General features: G+C 51.0%; 6 protein-coding genes across 6 annotated transcripts; 3 read left to right on the top strand and 3 right to left on the bottom strand.

Annotated features, from left to right (window-relative positions):
* Window positions 1-91: 91 nt before the first annotated feature.
* sec31 (putative protein transport protein (SEC31)) lies at window positions 92-4,280 on the top strand (the record flags this gene model as incomplete). The annotated part of the gene is made up of 7 exons (XM_022633160.1): window positions 92-300; window positions 360-476; window positions 532-871; window positions 932-1,018; window positions 1,071-3,816; window positions 3,869-4,167; window positions 4,230-4,280. 7 exons carry the CDS (start codon window positions 92-94, stop codon window positions 4,278-4,280), a joined length of 3,849 nt encoding a protein of 1,282 aa, XP_022486896.1.
* A 1,213-nt stretch (window positions 4,281-5,493) lies between these two features.
* Window positions 5,494-7,111, bottom strand: PENARI_c013G01538 (C2H2-type zinc finger protein; the record flags this gene model as incomplete). Its single annotated transcript, XM_022633126.1, has 2 exons — window positions 5,494-5,569; window positions 5,631-7,111. The coding sequence occupies 2 exons, from the start codon at window positions 7,109-7,111 to the stop codon at window positions 5,494-5,496; spliced, it is 1,557 nt and encodes a 518-aa protein (XP_022486935.1).
* Window positions 7,112-8,984: 1,873 nt separating this feature from the next.
* PENARI_c013G00674 (uncharacterized protein) lies at window positions 8,985-16,366 on the bottom strand (the record flags this gene model as incomplete). Its single annotated transcript, XM_022633099.1, has 3 exons — window positions 8,985-9,046; window positions 9,100-9,124; window positions 9,422-16,366. The coding sequence occupies 3 exons, from the start codon at window positions 16,364-16,366 to the stop codon at window positions 8,985-8,987; spliced, it is 7,032 nt and encodes a 2,343-aa protein (XP_022486837.1).
* Window positions 16,367-16,640: 274 nt separating this feature from the next.
* On the top strand, window positions 16,641-16,930 carry PENARI_c013G11061 (uncharacterized protein; the record flags this gene model as incomplete). Its single annotated transcript, XM_022633353.1, has 2 exons — window positions 16,641-16,695; window positions 16,770-16,930. 2 exons carry the CDS (start codon window positions 16,641-16,643, stop codon window positions 16,928-16,930), a joined length of 216 nt encoding a protein of 71 aa, XP_022487024.1.
* A 473-nt stretch (window positions 16,931-17,403) lies between these two features.
* On the bottom strand, window positions 17,404-18,644 carry PENARI_c013G00389 (PAPA-1-like domain-containing protein; the record flags this gene model as incomplete). The annotated part of the gene is made up of 3 exons (XM_022633093.1): window positions 17,404-17,664; window positions 17,717-17,823; window positions 17,876-18,644. 3 exons carry the CDS (start codon window positions 18,642-18,644, stop codon window positions 17,404-17,406), a joined length of 1,137 nt encoding a protein of 378 aa, XP_022486888.1.
* Window positions 18,645-19,502: 858 nt separating this feature from the next.
* PENARI_c013G05238 (peroxisomal membrane protein PEX14) lies at window positions 19,503-20,768 on the top strand (the record flags this gene model as incomplete). The annotated part of the gene is made up of 1 exon (XM_022633212.1): window positions 19,503-20,768. One exon carries the CDS (start codon window positions 19,503-19,505, stop codon window positions 20,766-20,768), a length of 1,266 nt encoding a protein of 421 aa, XP_022486832.1.
* Window positions 20,769-21,196: the final 428 nt, after the last annotated feature.

A 21,196-nucleotide genomic window follows, 5' to 3' on the forward strand; every position in this document is an offset into this window, starting at 1 on the left:
ATCCTTTCCTTTATTTAAGCTCTCGTTTTCCTTTCTTTCCTTTGATCTATTGGCCTCGATCATCTCCAAAACATACCGCCATACCATCATCATGGTGCGTCTGAGGGAAATCCCAAGGACGGCCACCTTCGCCTGGTCGCCCGGGGCCGCATCGCCATTGATCGCCACCGGAACCCGCGCTGGGGCTGTCGATGCCGACTTCTCCAACAAGACATGTCTCGAGCTGTGGGATCTGGGTCTCGACCGCGAGGACGCGAGCGAGGAGCTGCAGCCACTAGCTAAGATCGATACGGACGCTGGGTATGATTGTCATCCAGGACTTGACGGGGAGCAGTCTGCTGATCGAATACTGTGTCTAGCTTCAACGATCTCGCCTGGACTACATCCGAGGACAGCAAACGGGGTATCATTGCGGGCGGTTTGGAGAACGGATCGTTGGATCTATGGAACGCTGATAAGCTACTTGCTGGATCTAGGTTGGTGGAACATCTATGCCAAATAATCATCGGGTCTTGCTAACCGACTTCCCAGCGATGCTTTGATGTCAAGGACAACCAAACACAGCGGCGCCATCAAGGCCCTCCAGTTCAACCCCAAACACTCGAACCTTCTCGCCACTGGTGGTGCAAAGGGAGAGCTATTCATCTCCGACCTAAACAACCTCGAGAACCCATTTCGCTTGGGTAACAACGCCGCCCGCACAGATGACATCGACTGTTTGGACTGGAACAAGAAGGTCCCTCATATTTTGGTTACCGGTAGTAGCGCCGGTTTTGTCACAGTCTGGGATGTCAAGACCAAGAAAGAAAGTCTGACATTGAACAACATGGGCCGGAAAGCTGTCAGCGCAGTCGCATGGGACCCTGAGAAGGTAGATATCACTATGCTTCTCATCGATGCTTTACTAGTCTAGCTAACAAATTGTGTCTAGCCCACTAAGCTCATCACATCGACACCGCTCGAGTCAGACCCATACCTTTATGTCTGGGATCTGCGCAACTCCCACGCCCCCGAGCGGGTATGTTTACTGCCCATCCTCAAGGCATCGGATGCTAATATGCTTTCTACAGACACTCAAAGGCCACGAGTCAGGTGTTCTTTCCCTTTCATGGTGTGACCATGACCCAAGCCTTCTTCTTTCTTCCGGTAAGGATAACCGCAACATCTGCTGGAACCCACAGACCGGTCAAGCCTACGGAGAGTTCCCCGTTGTCACGAACTGGACCTTCCAGACTCGCTGGAACCCTCACAACCCGAACTTCTTTGCTACCGCCTCGTTCGATGGAAGGATCTCGGTCCAGACCCTGCAGAACACGAAGACCGACAATGCTCAGGCTATTGCCGACCACAACCAAGCCTTGGACGGCGAAGACTTCTTCAACAAGGCCCAAACACAGCCTCAAGTCTCCAAATTCACTCTTCCCAAGGCTCCTCGCTGGCTCGAACGGCCATGCGGTGCCACCTTTGGCTTTGGTGGCCGGGTAGTTTCTTTTGGCCTTAATGAGAAGGACTCTCGTGTGTCCAAGATCAAGATTACGCCTTTCGAGGTTGATGAGAGCGTTGGAAATGCCACGGAAGCCTTCGAGAACGCTTTGAAGGAGGGTGACCTCAAGACACTCTGTGAGACTCGGGCCACAGATGCCTCCAGTGAAGAAGAAAAGGCAGACTGGAAGGTGATGCAGGCTTTGATCTCCGCCAACCCACGCAAGGATTTGGTCGAGTACTTGGGCTTCCAGGATCAGGCTGCTGATGAGGCTGCCGATAGCCTCGCGAAGCTTGGTCTGGACAAGAAGGAAGGCGAGCAGGCCAATGGAGTCGCCGAGAAGCCGGCGGGAGCTAAGAAGCACAAGCGCCTGCAATCTATGTTTGAGCCCAACCCCGAGGAGGACAGCTTCCTGTCTGAACTGGCTGCTTCCAAGGGTGCCCAAACCAACAACCCCTTCCAGATCTTCAATGGATCAGAGACTGAGGCAGAGCAGCAGATCACTCGTGCTCTGCTCCTCGGTGAATTCGAGAAGGCTTTGGATGTTGCGCTCCGCGAGGATCGCATGTCTGACGCATTCATGATTGCCATCTGTGGTGGTCCCAAGTGCGTCGAGAAGGCTCAGGAACACTACTTTTCTAAGCAGGCCGGTGGCCCTAACTATATGCGTCTGCTCGCGTCTATTGTGGGTAAGAACCTCTGGGATGTTGTACACAATGCCGATCTGTCCAACTGGAAGGAGGTTATGGCCGCCCTGTGCACATTTGCCGACGAGAAGGAATTCCCTGATCTCTGCGATGTCCTTGGTGACCGCCTTCTTGAGCAAGTTCAGGGCGCAGAGGATAAGAGTGCCCGCAAGGATGCCTCTTTCTGTTACTTGGCTGGCTCGAAGCTTGAGAAGGTTGTCGCCATCTGGGTCGATGAACTTCGCGAGAACGAGCAGAAAGGAATTGAGACCAATGCCAACGGCTCCGGCTTCTCCATTCACGTCCGCGCCCTACAGGGTTTGATTGAGAAGGTTACTATCTTCCGTCAAGTCACCAAGTTCCAGGATACGGAACGGTCCAAGGACTCCGAGTGGCGCTTGAGTGTCTTGTACGACAAGTACGTCGAATATGCCGATGTTGTCGCTACCCACGGACGCCTGCAAATCGCTCAGAAGTACCTCGACCTTGTCCCTGAGAAGCATCCCGAGGCTGAACTGGCCCGCAACCGTATCAGGCTAGCCACGAGACAGGCACCGCAGAAGGCGCAGGCCACTGTTGGAGCGAAGTCCGCCTTTAAGCCCCTCCCGCAACAGCCCAACATTTACCAGCCGCAGCAAACCAATCTTGCTTCCCCTGCTACCCCCTCAGTCTCTCATCCCAACGCCTTTGCCCCCGCTGCGCCCGCCATCACGCAGCCTGCGAACCCGTATGCCCCTCAGACGACTGTTTCGCCATCCCAGCCGGCCAACCCCTATGCTGCTATTCCTAGCGGAGGAGCATACGCACCCGCGACTGGATATCAGCCAACTCAGGGCATGAGACCCACAGGCTATGGCCCTCCATCTGCATTTGGTGGACAGCCTGCAGGTGCTGGTGTCCCTCCCCCTCCCCGTGCATCGAACCAGTCGCCGGCCAACCCTCCCATCACAACATACACCACCGCTACCGGCCTTCCTGCATGGAACGATTTGCCCGAGGGCTTCGCAAAGGCTCCCACCCCCCGCCGCTCAACCCCTGCGGCTGCCGCTGCACCCATTGCCTCTCCGTTCCCCAACCAGTCGCCGACTCTGAGCCAAGGACCTCCCCCTACTGGGCCCCCTCCGGTTGGCGGTCCCCGAGCACCATCTGTGCCCCCTCCACCTAAGGTGGGACAAGCGCCTCCCCCGCGTATGATGTCGCCGCCATCCGCTGTCCCGCCTGTTTCCCATATCCCCGGGCCTTCCCCGCCGCCTCCCAACCCGTACGCGAGTCTCCCGCAGTCACCGCCGATGGGCTCTTCGGGATCCACTATGGCACCTCCGGCGTCGATCCCTCGAGGACCGTCCCCCTACAATGCTCCCCCTAGCATGCCGCCACCAACCAACCGGTACGCACCGAGCCCTGCTTCTCAGGCCGCAAGCCCGCAACTGCAGAACCGTGGCCCAGTGCCTCCCCCTCCCCAGGGAGCTGCCTCTCCATATGCCACCCAGGCGGTCTCACAACCACCGCCAGTGAACCCATATGCGCCTAGCACGCCTGTCGCGACCCAGCCTCCTCCTATGGCCCAGGCAGTCCCTCCGCCACCCCAGGTATCCCGGCCTAGTACAGCCCAGTCGCAGCGTGCGGCTCCCCCGGCTCCCAAATACCGTAAGTCGCTTCCAATTGAGTACTACAAGCCTAGTAACTGACATTTCCCCAGCCCCCGGTGACCGTTCCCATATCCCTGCCAACGCACAGCCTATCTTCGATATCCTCTCGGCAGATATGGCGCGCGTCAAGTCCCGAGCCCCCGCGGCGTTCAAGGTCCAGGTCGACGATGCTGAACGCCGCTTGAACATCCTCTTTGACCATTTGAACAACGAGGACCTGCTCAAGCCCAACACCATCGAGGATATGAAGAACCTGGCTGGCGCAATCCAGGCTCGTGATTACGCCGCCGCTCAATCCATTCAGGTGGCAATCATTACCAACCGGAATGATGAATGTGGCAATTGGATGGTGAGTCAACCTTAACTTTACCCCTTCTGATATGGATTGACAACTAACATCTATAACTCCAGGTCGGTGTGAAGCGTCTGATTAGCATGAGCAAGGCTACCCCTGGTGAATGATTTCTTGAATTCCCTGTCAAGCGAAGGGAAGGTGAAGGTCTTGGTATATCTTGAATGATTGTGTCTGGTCTTGTTCGCCTTTTGTTTCGCTCTACTTCAGCGCTGCTCTAACTTCTCTTCTCTTCCTTGTCCATTTTATAATTAATGTCTGCGTATTTCTTTCCTACCATTTTCTGTTCTCCCCTGAGGCATAAGTCTGATCAGTTCTTCTCGTGTCATGAGCAAACAAAACTGTCAAATGTTTCCTACTTGTGGCTGGTAACTTCCACTAGCAAATGCCATTTCGTTTAGATTGCCAGATAGATATGCATTGAACGAGGTATAGATATAACTACTTTTTGCACACTGAGTAAAACGATGGTAGGTATATCCAAAAGGCCCCTGCCAAAATATCAATAAATAATAAGTTAAGAAGAAAAAGAAAAAGAAAAAAAAGATAGACATAGCATGTCCTGGTTTCGATCCAGGGTCTGGTTGACCGTTAGTTGGATGAATCGAGTAATTGACGGAGTCGGTGAAACATACCCTCCGGGTTATGAGCCCCTGTGTAATTGGTTAGTGGAGGTTCTGTTGTGGGTCCAGACATTGGACACTTACGGCGCTCTTCCCCTGAGCTAACATGCTGGGATTGGTGATATTCTCCGCCAATTTGACACTATGAGGGAGCTTCCATTATCGGTCACGTGCCCAGCTAAAATAGGTAGGTTAGGGTTATGTTCAATGTATTCTAGGTTAAAATCGCATGTAAGTTATTCTACTTGGTAATACTGTACTTGACATCACCGAGGCCATCGATGGATATAGGCAGCTAGCTTTTTAAAGGCACATTGCCTTTCGACTAGTAAATCAAGCTTCTAGACGATGCTAATAGCGCAAAGTCAAATCAATCTCAGTATGCTCTTTTCCCACGTAGAGGCCGTCTATCTGGTCTGTATAAGAATATTCTCCAGCTCTAATTTCAATAAACTTTGACTTCTTCGGCTCCCTGGACTTCTTTTTTATTGCAGAGTAATTTACGAGCTATCCCAATTGCTATCCTACTATCGACACACTATAAGCTAAAGGCCATGATCCTGGAATACAGCTGTGATCTGCGTGCACACACGCCTATTTCCTTGTTGGCATTGGCTTTTCCCCAGCCTCGTCCTGTCCAAGCTGTGCCCATCTTGCCAGCCATTCAATTCCCTCTGCGTGTAAATGTTCGTCAAACTTGTTAAGATGCCCGGGTGTGAGGACGGTTGATATCGGAAGCGGTGGTTTCTCTCATAATGCGTTCGCAGCTTTGTGGGCTGTGAATATCGTTTGAAGTGTTCGCACTTCGGATATCTACAAAAAAGCTCTCCTTTGTACACGATGTCTTTTTCCATGCCGTCAAGATTGCTAGAATTAAGTTCTAGACGGGGGAGATGTTTGGCGTGCCTCTCTGTGAGTTGGTAATAAGAAAGAATTCCATTATCCGAACCTTTAGGCAGAGACTCTGGGGGTAGGAACCGGACTTTACTTCCTCTTCGACAGCGCTTTAGTTTCTTGGCTGGAGGCTCTTGCTTGATCAATGGCTGCTGGTCAAGAGAGGGTTGCAGGGCTTTTGAGCACTTTCGGTCCGCTGTGGGCTCGTGTTTGGGCAGATATGGCTGATGAAACACAGTTTCACGGATCAAAGACTGTGAGGTCCGGTTTTGGGGGCATGTCTCTCTCGCATGTCGATCTCTGTGGTCCTTCCTCGAGAATAGATACCCACAGAAAGTGCAGCGCAGATGCATTTCAGGATTTTCGTGTTGCTCGTGCTTGTGATGCATGTGCCGATTAAGGTCAATAGAAGTCGGAAATGGGATATTGCAGTCGCCACAAATGTGTTTTGATAAATTGCGGGACTCCGGCTGCTCGTTTCTGACGTTGGTCAGCGCACGCAACTCGGTCGATACAACAGAAATATCATCTTTGATTAGAGAGATAGCGCTAAATCTCCGAATGAACAAAGCGGTCGAATCGTTGAGAGAGAAGCCGTTGTCCAGGTCCTCAATATCAAACTCTATTTCACCTCTGAAGACCGAGCAGACGTGCGCGACATTGACTTCGAAGAATTTCTTTTGCTGCCAGGTGGACTCCTGGGAATAGATTCGGAGAGTAATGCGCTCTGCCCAGTGGGAAAACAGGTTGTAGAAGCTCATTCGATCAGTCGTTAACCCATCCCAGCCGTTGACGACTATGAGCAACTCTCCCTCATATTCTTCAACCTCATTGCGCAGGCTGGCAAAAAAAGTCGATACCTCTCCGGTTGGCCGCAAGGGGGTATTTGATGACTGAACAAAGGTGAGAAAGCGGCATTCGGATTGAATTTTGCCGTAAGTCCTCTCATAGAAAAGCTTGGTCCACTCTAGACTCCAGAGAAGATAGTCGTCTTTTTCCATGCGACTTCCACTAGACGATCGGGCCACAAGTGCGACGATTTGTTTTCTTGCGGGGATGTTGATAGCAATTTCCAAAAATTGGCCTCGAACTTGATCCATCGAAATAGCTTCCTTCGACTCCCAATCCGCATTGGGATACCACTGTTCCAAGTCGGGGTGGGAATGAACTGCTTCGAGGAACTGCCAATATTGAACAATTTTGGGTATTTCGGTATCTAATGCCATCAAATCTGCTTGGGTGCAACTGTATGCCTGATTCCAGTGATCGAGGAACTCAGTCGCCGTGAGACCAGGTGTGTACACGCAGCGAATCCACCTGCTCCATGTCTCAGAATCTAGTTCTTGGCTCGTGAAGCTGCATGAAGCTGGTATGGTTTCATCCAGACTGCGTGACGGTTGTTGTTTTGATTGTTCGGGGGCCATGTTGGGAAACCAAAGCAATGGAGATAAGAAAGACAAAAACAAAAGGTTGCGTCGGAAGATGAAGCCACTTTAAGAAAAGTGATTATTAGAGCAATAGGCGAATGAGTGTAGAATCATGATTACCTCTTTAGAATATGTGTCCTTCTTCGTTGGCTTTGGATCGGTATGCCGTTGAAGCTCCAGGGACGAAGGGACCCGTGATACAGGTACATATTCCCCGGTCCTTTGCAGGATCTCTCGAACCTAGTATATCGATCTTTTATTATTGCTCCTGTATTCCAGCACCCTACATGAACACTGAGTTTGTATTTCGGTTGTCTGGTATATTCAAATCTTGTTATTGTTCGTAAGCGGATCTTATAGTGCGTGGCATCACATCTTCACTTCAATATTGGAGATCTACATTCAGATCGAAGCAACATGGCTCACTGATACGCCGGGAGGAAGGTTCTCGGCGAGAGAGTACCGCTCTATATCGTATCGAAGCTCGCCCGAATAAAGATAGTATTTGATTGCACATGGCCCTTCTGTCAAGCCAGTAGACAAAAAAGTAATCAAGTGAGAGCTCTGCAGGCTTCCACAGTTCGAATCAAAACATGAGCGTCAAGCACCGGTCAGCGTGCATCAGGCTTTCGCAGAGCATGAATCGCCTCCGCAATATCAATTACTTTCATCTGCCTTCGCCGCAGGTCCTCCCCAGCACACGAAGCCCTCCCCATCAGTTGCCCACTGCCCACTACACTGCCATCTACTACCACTCTCTGTTGGCCTATTCCAAATACCCTTTTCCTTCCCGACTTTCCAGACCCCCAGTAAGCCCGCGACACTTAGAACATGGCCCTAAGAAACAACACCTAAGCCCCATTTTGCATAAATTTCACGCTTATCAACGACAATAACAGCCACAGGGTCTAATGCAGCTTCGCCAGGACCACCGATAGCTTCTAGCCATTTCTCAGTTTATGGCTGGTCGCTGTGAGACACGGCGATGAAGTTGATATTGGGGTGTTGGGCTGTTGCATTTCTCATTGCTTCGGTGGCTCCATCAGGACATGTCAGTTTTGGCTCAAGTCATGTATGTACTGTAGGTAACGGACCTGGACATCCGCAATGTCGGAAGAATGATATGATCGTTGGCTTTGCATTGTCAGCTGGAAGTACAAGCTGTGAGCAAGACGGTGAGGTTTCGATGTACGAGGAAGAGAACCATGATGGTAGTTCTTGAGAGATGCTCATTTTGCCGTCTTGTGGTGCTGACGTGTGTAGAAAGTAGATAACGTATTTCGCATGCGAGCGCCGCAGTCAGAGCACCATAGTAAATGCGATATTTTACAACTCTATAATTCGACAACTAGAGCAATATATTACTCCTTACTAGTGTCTAATACTCGTAATAGTTAAACTAGTGTACCCTAACACCCTACTATGATTTCGATAAAAACTAACTGTCAAATATATGTTGTTATCTGATATCGCTAAATTACAGCTGTATTAATTGCAATCTTATAAAAAATATCGTATATTAGATCCTCGTAAATACGATTCATTTATCATAGGAGTAAGATATCACGAGCTTAACAGTAAGTCAAATCAACCGACAGCTGTCGAGTTATGAAGTTGTAACATATCGCATTTACCATGGTTTCTGACTGCGGCGCTGGCTTGCAATATACGTTATGCTGAGATGGGAAGATCTGAGGTACACGGCTACGTCATTTAGGGAGTAGGTGAAACGGCCAAATTTCGTCACTTGAGGTTGATCCTCCAAAGAGTAAAGGCTACCTGTGAGAAATGCTATGGTTGACAGAAAAAGAAAAAGGAAAAAAAGATAGACATAGCATGTCCTGGTTTCGATCCAGGGTCCTATTGTCTGTTAGGATCGCTGAATGCGGTAATTGATGGAGTCGGTGAAACGTACCTCCGGGTTATGAGCCCCTGCATGATTGGTTAGTTTAGGTTCATTTGTGGGTCTTCACAAGGTAACTTACGGCGCTCTTCCCCTGAGCTAACATGCTGGGATGGGTTAGCGTTGTTCTCGTTAATGACCACATAAACGACATCTGCCATTTCTTTGGACTTAACCTTGAGCCTCTCTCTATGCAATGTAGCTTGTTGTAACATCTTGTATATCCTATCAAGTACGAAAGGGGATTCGACGCATAAAACCGTCTATTTGGAAATACTGGTACATAATAACATTTCTAAAATGTCTAGATATTCGTAACACATTATTTTGTCTCACCAGAGAAACGCCATATACAATGAACACGAAGAACAGCCACATTAAAGTTAGAATAACAACTCCAAGACCTCAGCTCGATGCAAAAATCCACTCGCCGCATCTTCAAACGCCTTCAACGCTTCAGACTGATTGTTCATCAACGCAACAACCCCAGTATCGATCTCGATTTCTTGTGACTCATGTCCCGGACGAGTGAAATAATACTTGCCCTGATGCCAAGACCATTTCTTGAGATAGGCCTGGAGGTCCGTAGATGTGAGGGAGTGAGCCGTGCGGAAAAGGTCCGATTTCCTGCTAGCTGAAGTATCTGGTGCGTCTGGGAACGCGATGAAGGCATCGCTCGGCGGTGACCCTACACTTGAATCCGCACTGTGTAGATGTGCCGTTACAACATTGGTGAAATCGCGGAACCACTCGATGAGCGGGAAGATTTCCTCTCCGGAACCCGTCGCCCGGTTGACGTAGTCTACTACTGGGAGAGCAGACGAGATCATGTCCATGAACACGGCGAGCATTGCTAGAGTTGCCGGGCTTGCTAGGCGGTGGCGACGATTTTCGAGGCTGGACAGTGCTTGGCTGGATACTTGGAACACAACCTTGATCATTTCGACGACTGATGACACACAGGCTGGGTCCAGGGTATCCAGGTTGCAGATCAAGTCATCGAATACGAGCGTGATGGTCTGGATGATGGGACGGCTGAGCAGCCAGGCGGCGCGGTTGCCAAGGGCTTCTTCGAGGTACGCTGGAAAGACACACTGCAGGAGAGTGGCACGGAGGGTGGGCTTATCTGGATTTCCGGCTTCGTAGATGTTGTTCATCGATGTGTGGATTTGATCGACCAGGTAGTCCTGTTGGCCATCGATGACGGCGCGTTCGGAAATGCTTTGGATGAACCCAGTCAGAGTCTGAATTTCTGAGCTGGACGACAGCTTCGGTTCGTAACGTTTCAGCTTGGCAACGATGTAGCGTGGGTCATTAGATGGTAAGGGGAATGAGGCAGGGTCTGTGAAGAAAGGGTCTATGGGCTTGATATCGCTGGTGTGTTGCTGAAGAAAGCCGATGACGCTATGCACGAAGCTGACATATGCTCCTTGAGCGGCTTGTGCTGTCCCATTGCCTAGTTCTCGGTAGTTGTCTTTCATTGAAGTCATCACTCGCTGGAGTATCTCAGAATACTCTTGTTTTGTCACTGAGAAGTTCCGACTGCCGGAGAGCTCCATGTTTTGAAGCTGCTCGCGCATATTGGATGATAGGCTTGAAAGCAGAGAGAGTCTCCGGGAACTGATCTCCTCCAGTGTGATCGTGTACCGGTCCTTTTTATCCTTGGAGAACGGAAGATTCCCAAGCAAAGGATCTTTGGGGCTTTCGTTCAGAAGGGCCTCTGTAAGCCGATGTTGAAACTTCAGCATTGAAGAACGCTCAACCAGCGATGTCATCCACATGGTCATAACTTGGATACGGCAATCCGAAACAATTTGCGAATCCTTCTCGATACAAGCGGCGAGGAACTGTGGAGCGAACTTTCTTGTTTGAACCGTCTGTCGAAGCCGTGCCCAGGAATCATCACCGAATTCACTTAGATAGTTGTCCCAGTTCCGAAGTCTATGGCGAACAAGAACCTGCGCGATTGAGGTCCAACAATCCACCACGCTGAGAAGGATGGCATCTTCCGGACAGTGGTCCTCACCAAAGCAGTCAGAAACGAGACGGGAAACAATTGGATGGAAATCCCTCTCTACATGCTCCACAGCTTCGCTCGGAGAAGTTTGCTGTTCCCAAACAGCCTCAATAGCAGCCCAGTCCCCAAACTCTTGACTATCCTCATCAATAGCCACTGCCGCGGGAGCCTCTGCTACCGATGCAGCGGGAAGATCCTTCTGGGTGTACAGCACTAGCACCTGCAAAGCCTCAGATACAACAACGTTCACCCGTGGAAGTTTTGGGTTGAAGAGCGCAAGGATCGAGGCAAAAGGCGTCTTCAGAACCAGCCTATGCGCATGCTCCAGTTTGGGAGCGAGTTCGACAGCAGTACGCAGCCCAGCAAGCGCTGTGCTCAACAGGGTCTCGATCTGCCGCTGATTTTGGGAGATTGTGCGTTCGATAAGCTGCTGGGAAACCCGATTGTCGCCAGTACTTTGAGACTCGATCTCTTTGCGAGCGTATGAATGTTGTTGTTGTAGCTCTGTTACGAAATAGCCATACCAGTCACCGAACGGATCGAGGCCGGAAACATCCTCATCTGTGGAAAGTTTGAATCGAACAAGTCGCGACCAAGAACGTAAACTGATACTGCAGGCTTCTCGGTGTGAGGTGGCAGGGTGAACCAGATTGCGTATTGTTTCCAGTCGGGGACGACACCCATCAGGAACAGCCCAGTACAGGGTACTCAGGAGATCATGGTGATTTCTTAGTGCGTCGAGGTCCTCGTGTCGCAATGGTTGCTCTTTTGGGTACACGCGGCCATGATTAGGTAGTAGGCGCCAGGCAAAGTTTCGAATCTTTTTCTTGTCATATCTCTTCGCAAGGAAACGTAGACCACTCGCTATAATCTTGAGGAATGTGTGGAAGCATGGTTCTCCAACTCGGGCGTCCAGAGATGGATTGCCATCGAGTTCATCGAGGAAAGAAGGCGACCCACGAGCTTCCTCGAACTTCAGATTGTATAGAGTGTTTTTCGCGAAGAAGTCAAAAAGTGTGTCCAAGATAGGTTTGCATTCTCGCCACCCCCAGGAATTGATGAGACGGTGACACCGGTGGAAGAGGGTTCGACAGTAGCCGTTGTATGAGAAAGGCTGGGTCGTAGAGTTCGCCTCGGAGTGATCCAGAGCAGGAGAAAGAAGTCTTTGGACCAATTTCCAGTTATCATGGACAACTGTCAGTTGGTATCCATTCCGCCCTATCCCGAACTGATCCATCTCGTTGAACGGCAAGACCGTGAACAGGCCACGCCATCCATCCTCCAGGCTACTAACATCCTTTTCATTGCGAATGACATTACCGTTGAAGGTCTCTAATTGCAGTTCTTCAAAACAGCCCCTGTATTGCTCTGAGCTACGCAGCAGGTGTTTGATCACAACGTAAGCCTCCACAGATGGGTATTCATCGCGAATGCCTGATTCGCGACGCTCAGTCTTGTTGTTTTCGTCGAGGAACCTCTTAAACTCAGAGGAACCAACATCAGTTGTGATCAATCCCGCAACATCTCTGGCAGAGACTTTAACCAGGTCTTGCGCTTCAATGGCAAGCGCAGGGCTGACAAGCTGGTGAGAAGCAATTTGATAGATCAGGTTCGAGAATACTACGTCAAAGCAAGCAACCTTGACTAGGCCTTTTTTGTTGTATTCATCACTGGAAAGAAAGGCAACCAGGGGATCTCTGACCACGGAGACCAGCCCCATGGCTCTAGTGATGAAGCCGGTCCGATCAACTGGATCAATGAACACTAGGTTCTCCGTGATGTATTTGATCAACAACCTGTAAATGCGTGATGCCACCCCCAGAGCAGCGGTGATTCCCACTTCGGGTGAGGTGGTAGCACTTCGCTCAACGTTGTCGATTATCACATCAAAGACATGGCCCATTTCAGAGGAGACAGTGTCGTTCCAGCTGCTCCATTGAAAGGTCTGGTCCCTGGCTTGAATAGAAAATGAACTAGCACCCCCATCCAAGTTTCGCTTTGCGAGCTGCATTGTTCGGGAAAACTCCCCGCTTCCTATGAAAGTAGATTCATGGAAGAATGTGTTGTCACGTAGGGATGGTATACCGAAGTCGACCGGGTAGAAACGATGCCAGTTGAACAGTCCACCAACACTCAAAGATGAAGGCTGTGCATTTCCGATGTGGGTTATAGTAGGAGGTTCTTGATTGTCAGAGACAATTACCGCAGTGTCTTGCATCTGGCGGAACTCATCAGTGTCGAGATTGATACGATTTGGAGTATGCTTCTTCAGCCGTCGTCGATGTGGAAGAGCTTTCTGGGCTGGCGCTTGATTTGTTGGTTCAACTGGAGGTGCAGCTGGAGGTCTGGGCGACGGATTGACTCCACCACTTGTCGATCCACTGTCAGTAAGGTAACGGTCCAAAGTCAGGCTAGGCCTGTAACTTTGGGACGTGCGTTGGTTGCGATAATGTCGGTTGATCAGGGATAGTGACTGATTGAAAGCAGCCGGTGTCAATTTCTTGCTCCCACCAGGGCCCGCCGAACTCGTTACAGCAGGCCGAGGGGCATTCCTTTTCAAGGAAGTGATTGCAGTATTCCTAGGAATAACCCAGGTGTTCCCTCGCTGTTCTGGCTGACGTCGAGAAGAAAACTCTAGTTCAGGGGTTTGGTTCGATGTCACTGAGATTGCACCAGATTCAGGTGGTGATTGTGACAGTTCAGCAGGGTAGCTCCGTGGAACAACCTCATCTTTCTCTGTGGGAAAATGATTGGTTATTCGAGCATTTCTTCCCTGGCCAGCGTTTGGCATAGCACGAGGACCAAGAATTGACGGCTTCTTTGGTGCTTGCTGACGCATGCGAACCCTAGGCTGTGGTGGACTAATTCTGGACTGCCGAATTGCTCCCGTCTTCCAGTCTCGTAAGGTCTCATTTGCATCCACCGTGTCAGCTCTTGAGGCTAGCTTCAAGAATTTTTGAGTAGGGCTTTGTCTGCCTCCATCTCGGCGGGAGCGTGCACATCTTGCTGCAACCCTAAGAAAATGTGGTTGCTCTTTGCGAGGCTGTGTAGCAACATCTGGTGCATCCAATATGCCTAAGCGTGGCCGTGAAACAGTGGACGATTTCTTTGTTCTCCGTCCTCCATACGAAGCATCGGTCATCCGAGTTTGCTTAGGCCTCTTTCGTTGCCTTTCATCGTGAGTCATGCCTTCTTTCGATTTCGGCCTCTTCAAGCTCTTTCGCTTGTGTCGATTTCCAGTGGCGTTGCGTGGGGCTGGTGCAAACATGTAGTCAATACGATTATCTTCCGATATATCACCTGCATCCAGCGCAAAGGGGTCTTCGGAGTGAGCTGTACCAGCTAAACGATAGCTGGAGCCATCGGTGATAGGCGCGGTTCTGTTGTCGTCGTTGCGGTCGCCTTCGTCGTCATCAGAGTCTCCAAGATCAAAGAGGCTGGTTGGCTGCTGTGTGGCTGCTGGTTTCGAGCGATCGCCTCTCCGAATCAACTTTCGTGCAACACCTTTCCCCTCTGGGCGGTGCCCAACATGACGATCATGTTGTGAGGGCTTTGCTTTATCTTCGTTGGCTTTTTGATCAAGCCTAAACCATGACGCGGGAAGGACTCCCCGAATCCGCCGTTGCTCTCGTCGAATGGCACGTTCTTCTGCATCCGCCTGGTTCTGCTCATGGTCACTCGGCTGGCTATCAGAAGAGACAGATTGTATCTCCTCGTCGTGGTCAGCGTCTGGCTCAGGTGGCTCGTCCTCATCTGATTTCTCTTCTTCCTGGGCCCTAGGATTTGTTACCCCGGGTGGTGGCGTCCATCCGCGAGGAAAGCGGAACCCGACTGATGCTCGAGGGGTTTTTGATGCAGAAGATAGGCGGCCTGTGTGTGGCGGGCTGGATGAAAGATCATAAACGATAGGGCCACCCTGGTTTTTGGGGGCTGTATCTCTGATCCCGCGAGGTTTAGACGGCTTGTGCAAACGATCCCGACGTGCACGAGGTGTGCCAGAGTGTGAGATCTTCCGTCGTTTCACCATATGCGCTTCCCAGTTTCGAGGTGTTTCAGAGTCATTATGTTCCCGATCTTGTCTAACAGAATTTCGCGGCTTCTCTGGCCTGGCAGGCAGAAGATACTCCTCCTGGGGAGGGCTTGAGGGAGGCATATTCGGGTCGAATGAATCTTGCCCTTGGCTCTCATCTGTAGTTTGCTGTACCTGCGGGCGAACAGCTTGACGAATTGGTTTGAGGCCTCGCGCTTTCATTTGCTGCGCATACTTTAGCTGTTCCAAGTAGTATGGCTGCAACTGGATGGCATTTCGCTTTCGAAATGTTCTTTGTTCTGCTTGAGGCATTTCCCGCAAGACGTCTTCAGGGATATCCAGATGAGGCAGTAGGTCATCTAGCGTGTCTTTTAGATCAGAGAGCATTGCTGTCTGTGGCTGTGCATCTCCGTTCTCTTCTCCACTTACCACCTTCTCTGTCTCCATAGGATTGTGGCCTGGCGTCGAGCCAAGCGAGGACGGCACAGAAGACAACGGGGAGTCATCGTCCGAGTTCACTTGCGGCGATGCTGGAGGTGGCGATACCTCTCTCGGCTGGACACGATGGACCACAGGCGTCTTTCTCCGGGTAGGCAGAGGAACCAGGCTCAGCTCATCTGGCGAGGAGCTAATAGATCTCGGAATCTCAACCCGAATATTAGCCCTGGGCGTCCGAGGCTCTGTTATAACTCGCGGTGGTGACAGCCCTCCAGGCTTCAAAGCTTTCGGAGTGGACTCCAGACTTGCAGGTTTCGATGAAGGCTTGTCTTTTTCCTGCGAGGACTCCGGAAAATCGTATATTCTGTCTGTATTCGTCGCCGGGGTCTTGCGCAGCTCGCTGCTGCGACGATTCCTCGTTTTCGTAGCCGATGACCGGGTACCGTAGGTCTTGCGCCCTCGTCGACGGGCTGGCGTGATCTCCTCATTTCCATCGTGTTCAGTCCCTCCCTCGGGCTCTGTGTATATAGTTCTCCGTTCGTCCTCGGCCTTAGACTTCGTAGCCTGCTGGTTTCCAAGACCTTTCTCAGGCGAGTCCCGGCGAGTCTCCTCCTCAACATCCAACAATGTAATCGAGCCGTCCTCAGCACCATCCCGTTCGTGCTGCTCTTCCGTTGAACCGTTCGTCCCTTCCTTCAACTTCGGCTTCGACGCAGGGATGGGGATAGAGATATAGTCGAGATCATGAACATCAGAGCCATTGGCGAGAGTTGCTTTCTTCGCCTCTATCGAATCGAATCCATCTTCTTCGTCCGAGTCCGAGTCAGGGACATAACCTCGTTGCCGCCATGATTCCATTTGCATCCTTGGCGGGGATCGCCCATGTCTCTATTAAGTCATTGGAGAGCGTCAAAATGGAGCGTAAAAGAATTCTCGGGCTGGAAATCACGAAATGCACCAGGATCAAACGCCAGACAATGTTCGTAATGGTCTCGTTGTAATTCGACGCGTGGTGAAGGAACGATTTCACGCGCCGCTAATCAGCCAACTGATAACGTCTCTCCCGCATCACCTCCGAACTCTGTCAGTCCCCGAACCCAAGCCCATCAAACCTCCTAGTCCCCTCGAGATACACAAAATGAGTCGCAATTTCGTCCCAGCCCTTCTTGCCATTGGCGTCGGTGTTTTCACAGGTATGTTTGCTTCCTCAAGAGCCAGATCTATCTCCAAAACCCGGTTTTCTAACCCCGAATTTTCCGATCTGCAGGCTACTACACCTTCCAACCAACTTTCCAGCAACTACAATACGAGAAGGCAAACGCAAACCGTCAGCCTGCTACGTTATCAGATCTTTCTGCTTCAAAGCAGAAAGCCGATGCTCCCACTCCTCAGGGCGACTCCGCTACGTCAACGACGGAGAGACAGTGAGCTTGGGTGTTCCGTGGCATTGGCTTTTTGAACGCGGAAGATGGCTTGACTTCTTCATTGGATATCGTGTTCTTCCCCGAGACTCTGGCATTCGGGGTAGGATAGGTGTTGCATTGCACTTGCCCGGTCTTCTGACTGGATTGTGGCACATCTGGGATTGATTTAACTGTCAGTTTCGAAGTACTTGCTGGTAGGGTACTCCGGACTTAACTGGATTGGGAGCACGGAGTGCTATATGATGCCTCCTTGTCGGCTAATCTATATCTATATATAAGAGCTATGATATGGCTCATTCGGCGCATAAGACGGTGTAGTTGGAGTGTCAAATATGATGAATTGCATGGTTCAAGCTTGTTCGTAAATAAAACATGTTTTGAACGCCATTCCCTTTCAAATGAAGATGATCCAGTCCCGATTGCCGTATTAAGATATTTCCTCAGAGCGCCGTTCCGTTGTAACTGCATTGTATAGCATCAAAGTTCTCCAACCATTTTCCCCGCAGGGTCGGCTGGAGGGGCGCCAAACATACGCCCGGAAGGTGTGCCCAGCCATTCTTCTGGCACGTTGACTTTGCAGCCACTAGGGCCACTGACCCATCGGACGAAAATAGGGTCGGCCTTCTCAGGCTCAGAGACATCTTGACCAGCGGGGGTGCCATCCGCGGCCTCGTTTGCCGCGGCACGACCACGTCGTTTCGGGGCCTGCTTCTTGAGAAGTCGATTGATTGTGTCCATCTGGTTCCCATGGTTAGCAGAAGCCCTTCCATCACGAACTTCACACGCATACCTTTTCCTCTTCGTTGCGCTTTTCGCTCAGGTTCTTCCGTCGCCGAGCCATCTCTGCACGGCGCATTTGACGCTCTTCCGCTGTCAAGTGCTTCTTGACTTGGGGCTCTGTTTACTGGTCAGATCCACCCTTTGCGCGTTTATTCATGGTGTTTCTTACCCATAGGGAGCTGCAAGAAATCATTGCCAAGGTTCCCTCGCTGACGCTTGGTCATCTTGCCGCCATCCAGGAATTCGCCCTCCAATTCTTCGTCGAGCATATCGTCATCGAGTTCATCCATATCATCGACGGTGACATCCGGGACTCCGCTTTCGTCCTGATCTTCGACCTCACCCTCGGCATCCTCGTCGGAGTCAGACATCTGCTCCTCCTCTTCATCTTCTTCATCTTCCTCTTCATCTTCATCTAATTCCATTTCCTTAGCCTCGACACTCTTAGGAGGCTTTGCGCGAGGCGCAGGAGCAGCCTTGCCGCGTCTTACAGGCGGCTGTGGTGGGGTCTCATCCATATCGACGTCGCCGTCAGCTTCATCTTCATCATCGTCATCTCCAGGTGCATCCTCATCGTCGACCTCATCTTCCTCTTGGTCGCCGATTTCTTCCTCATCGCTCGTAGCAACTTCTACGATCTTCTTTCGGTTCCGACTGGAGCGGGGTCCCGACACAATGGGATCTTCCCGAAACACATTAACAGAGCGGCGCGCGGCGCGGCCACTGCCCGTCGCTTCCCGTAGTCTGTTGGCGGGCATTTTCACTGTCAGGCGAAGTGATCTGACTGATTCTCCAGTGGAGTCCAATGAAGACCGAGAGACAGATACAGATGAAGTAGTAGCACGGGTTTGTCTTGTTGATCTGGTCCTCATGTTAGCGTCCGGTTCTGCGGTCTCATCCTTTGTGCCTCGCGATCGACGAGATCGGCGGAGTGACATGGTGCCCAATGTGATAGGGGGCTTGTGGGAGTGCAGAAAACAGAGAAAAAGATGCGGGATAGAGTAATTGATAAGTGTGTGGCAGTAGCGACTTAAACCATCGGGAAGTCGGGGGACGCCTGGAAGAGGCAGGAAAGATATCCCCCACCCAATCACCTCATCTACAGGATGCGATGCGGAGGTGCAAACGGGGAGGCACAGGTCCTGGACGCCACGGTTCAAAGGAACAAAGCGCTACAGGGTGGCATAGTCCCTTAGGAGATGCCGATACCGCCATGCTTAAGGGGAGTAGGGCAGAAGTCAAAGGCAATAGCAGGAATCGGGGGCACATACTCACTTGTACTTTCCGTCTCAGTTTGTGTTGACGTTGAGCGAATGAAGTACTGGCCGAGCCATTCTGCCGGGCGGTGTCTTTTATATATCGGGGTTTACGGGTTTGTTCAGTTTCAATTGTTAGTTAAAGTGTTCATTCTGATTGATTAGTTCCATGAATAGCTGAGTCTCATACATTTCAATGTATTCTATGGACATTGGTCAGATGCGTGGGTTCGTCTCACGTATCTAGTTTTGAATCTAGTTTTGAATCTAGTTTTGATAGGCTGTATCTGTCTCAGTTCAGCTCTAGCTCAGCTCTTCATAACCAATATAATTACGGTTTAATCATAATTAGCAAGGGGTCAACATATAAATTGTAGTGAAAAACGTAAAAACGAAGAATATATATTTTTGTTGGTGCCTGAGGCGTAGACCGATGTTGCAACAGCCGAGGTCGGGCTCACATGGCTCCAAGTCCGGGGAAGCCTCTCCTCTCCACTCTGGCCTCTTCATCACTCTCGCTGGGGACTCAGACACATCATAATGCCAGACGACACACCCAAATCTTCCATCCCCTCGTGGCAGAGGGCCAGTAGCACGGCAGATGGATCGCCATCGTCAGCGCCGAGCTCCGACGATGCGCCCGCACCCTCAACTACATCCCGAGAAGACCTGCTAGCACAAGCATCCAAATTCCTGGAAGATGAGTCAATCAAGGACAAACCAACAGACCGCAAAGTTGCCTTCCTTGAAACCAAAGGTCTGAGCCCCGAGGACATTCAGCAGGTCCTCGGCGTCTCCCGAAGCGCGGAGGCAAGTAGCAGCTCGACCACGGCCGATGATAAGACGGAGGAAGAGACACAACCCGCCTCATCCCCTCGGCCTGAACACACTCCCTCTGCTCCTGTCACATCTACGCCGACCTCTACCAATACCAATACCATGCCGCCACAGCGCCTAGCGTCAGCGTCTACCACCGCCTCCCGCGATGTGCCTCCCATAATAACCTACCCGGAATTTCTCTTCGATTCGAACAAGCCACCGCCCCTGGTCACAATGCGCAGCCTCCTCTACACGCTCTATGGAGCAGCCGGTCTAGGAGCAAGCATCTACGGCGCAAGCGAGTACCTGGTGAAACCAATGCTCGCGAACCTAACAAGCGCACGGCACGAACTAGCAACGACGGCAGAAGATAATCTCCAGAAGCTGAACGAGAAGCTCGAGAAGACAGTCTCCGTCATCCCGCCCCAGCTCACAGCGCGCAAGGCCAAGCCCTACGGCGACGAAGAAGAAGAGGCCAACGACACCGACTCCATCACTTCCGACCCAACAGAACTCTTCCACCGGGACGTCGCAACACAGACTAGTCCAGAGCCGACACCAGCACCCATCGCTACAAATCCGATTAACTCAGCAGACTCGGCTATCGCAACGCCGACGACTGCAGTTAACAACCACGTCAGCCGAATCCAATCCATCACCTCACAGCTGCGAGGCATCATTGACTCTGAGAATGATGCCAGCTCTCTTGATAGTAAAATGCGCACTGGTCTCTCCGATCTCCATCACTACTGCGATGGCTTGATCTATAGTGCTCCGGCGTACTCGACGGGATCAACGTACGGTGTGTGGAACGCTACCCATACATCTGGGTCAGATAACAATTCCGGTCTGCGTAAGGCTGAAGAGGATGCCATTTCTGGCTTCAGGGCGGATATTCGTGGTGTTAAGGGTGCGCTGTTGAGTGCGCGCAATTTCCCTGCTAGTCGGGGAGGCAGGCTTGGAGGCATTCAGGCTGGTGGGAGGTGATGCATTTGGTTGGTAGCTTTGGTGCAATTGTATGAAATGACCGTGCATAGTTTATCATGTACCAGCTTTCTTTCCCTGCTTGTTCGTGTTGGTCGGATTGCATGCACGCACACACTATATATATTGTTCGAGGCATATCTGGAATTGCCTGAGATGTTACCATAACAGCACCGAGAAGTAGATTCAAAGCAAAAATTCAAGAAACTAAGTCGACAAATTTATATAGTAAATAGCCAGAAATACAAGCAGAGGGCAGAAGGGGTACCAAGGGCCCTACGTTTAATTGATTTATTTATTGCATGATCTGGCTTATGAGGTCAAAATCAGATGTCCCTCCACCAATCCCAGCATGTTAGCTCAGGGGAAGAGCGCCGTAAGTGTCCAATGTCTGGACCCACAACAGAACCTCCACTAACCAATTACACAGG

The sequence above is a fragment of the Penicillium arizonense genome (assembly GCF_001773325.1).
Source record: "Penicillium arizonense strain CBS 141311 chromosome Unknown PENARI_contig013, whole genome shotgun sequence".
In the NCBI taxonomy this organism is placed as follows: Eukaryota; Fungi; Ascomycota; class Eurotiomycetes; order Eurotiales; family Aspergillaceae; genus Penicillium; species Penicillium arizonense.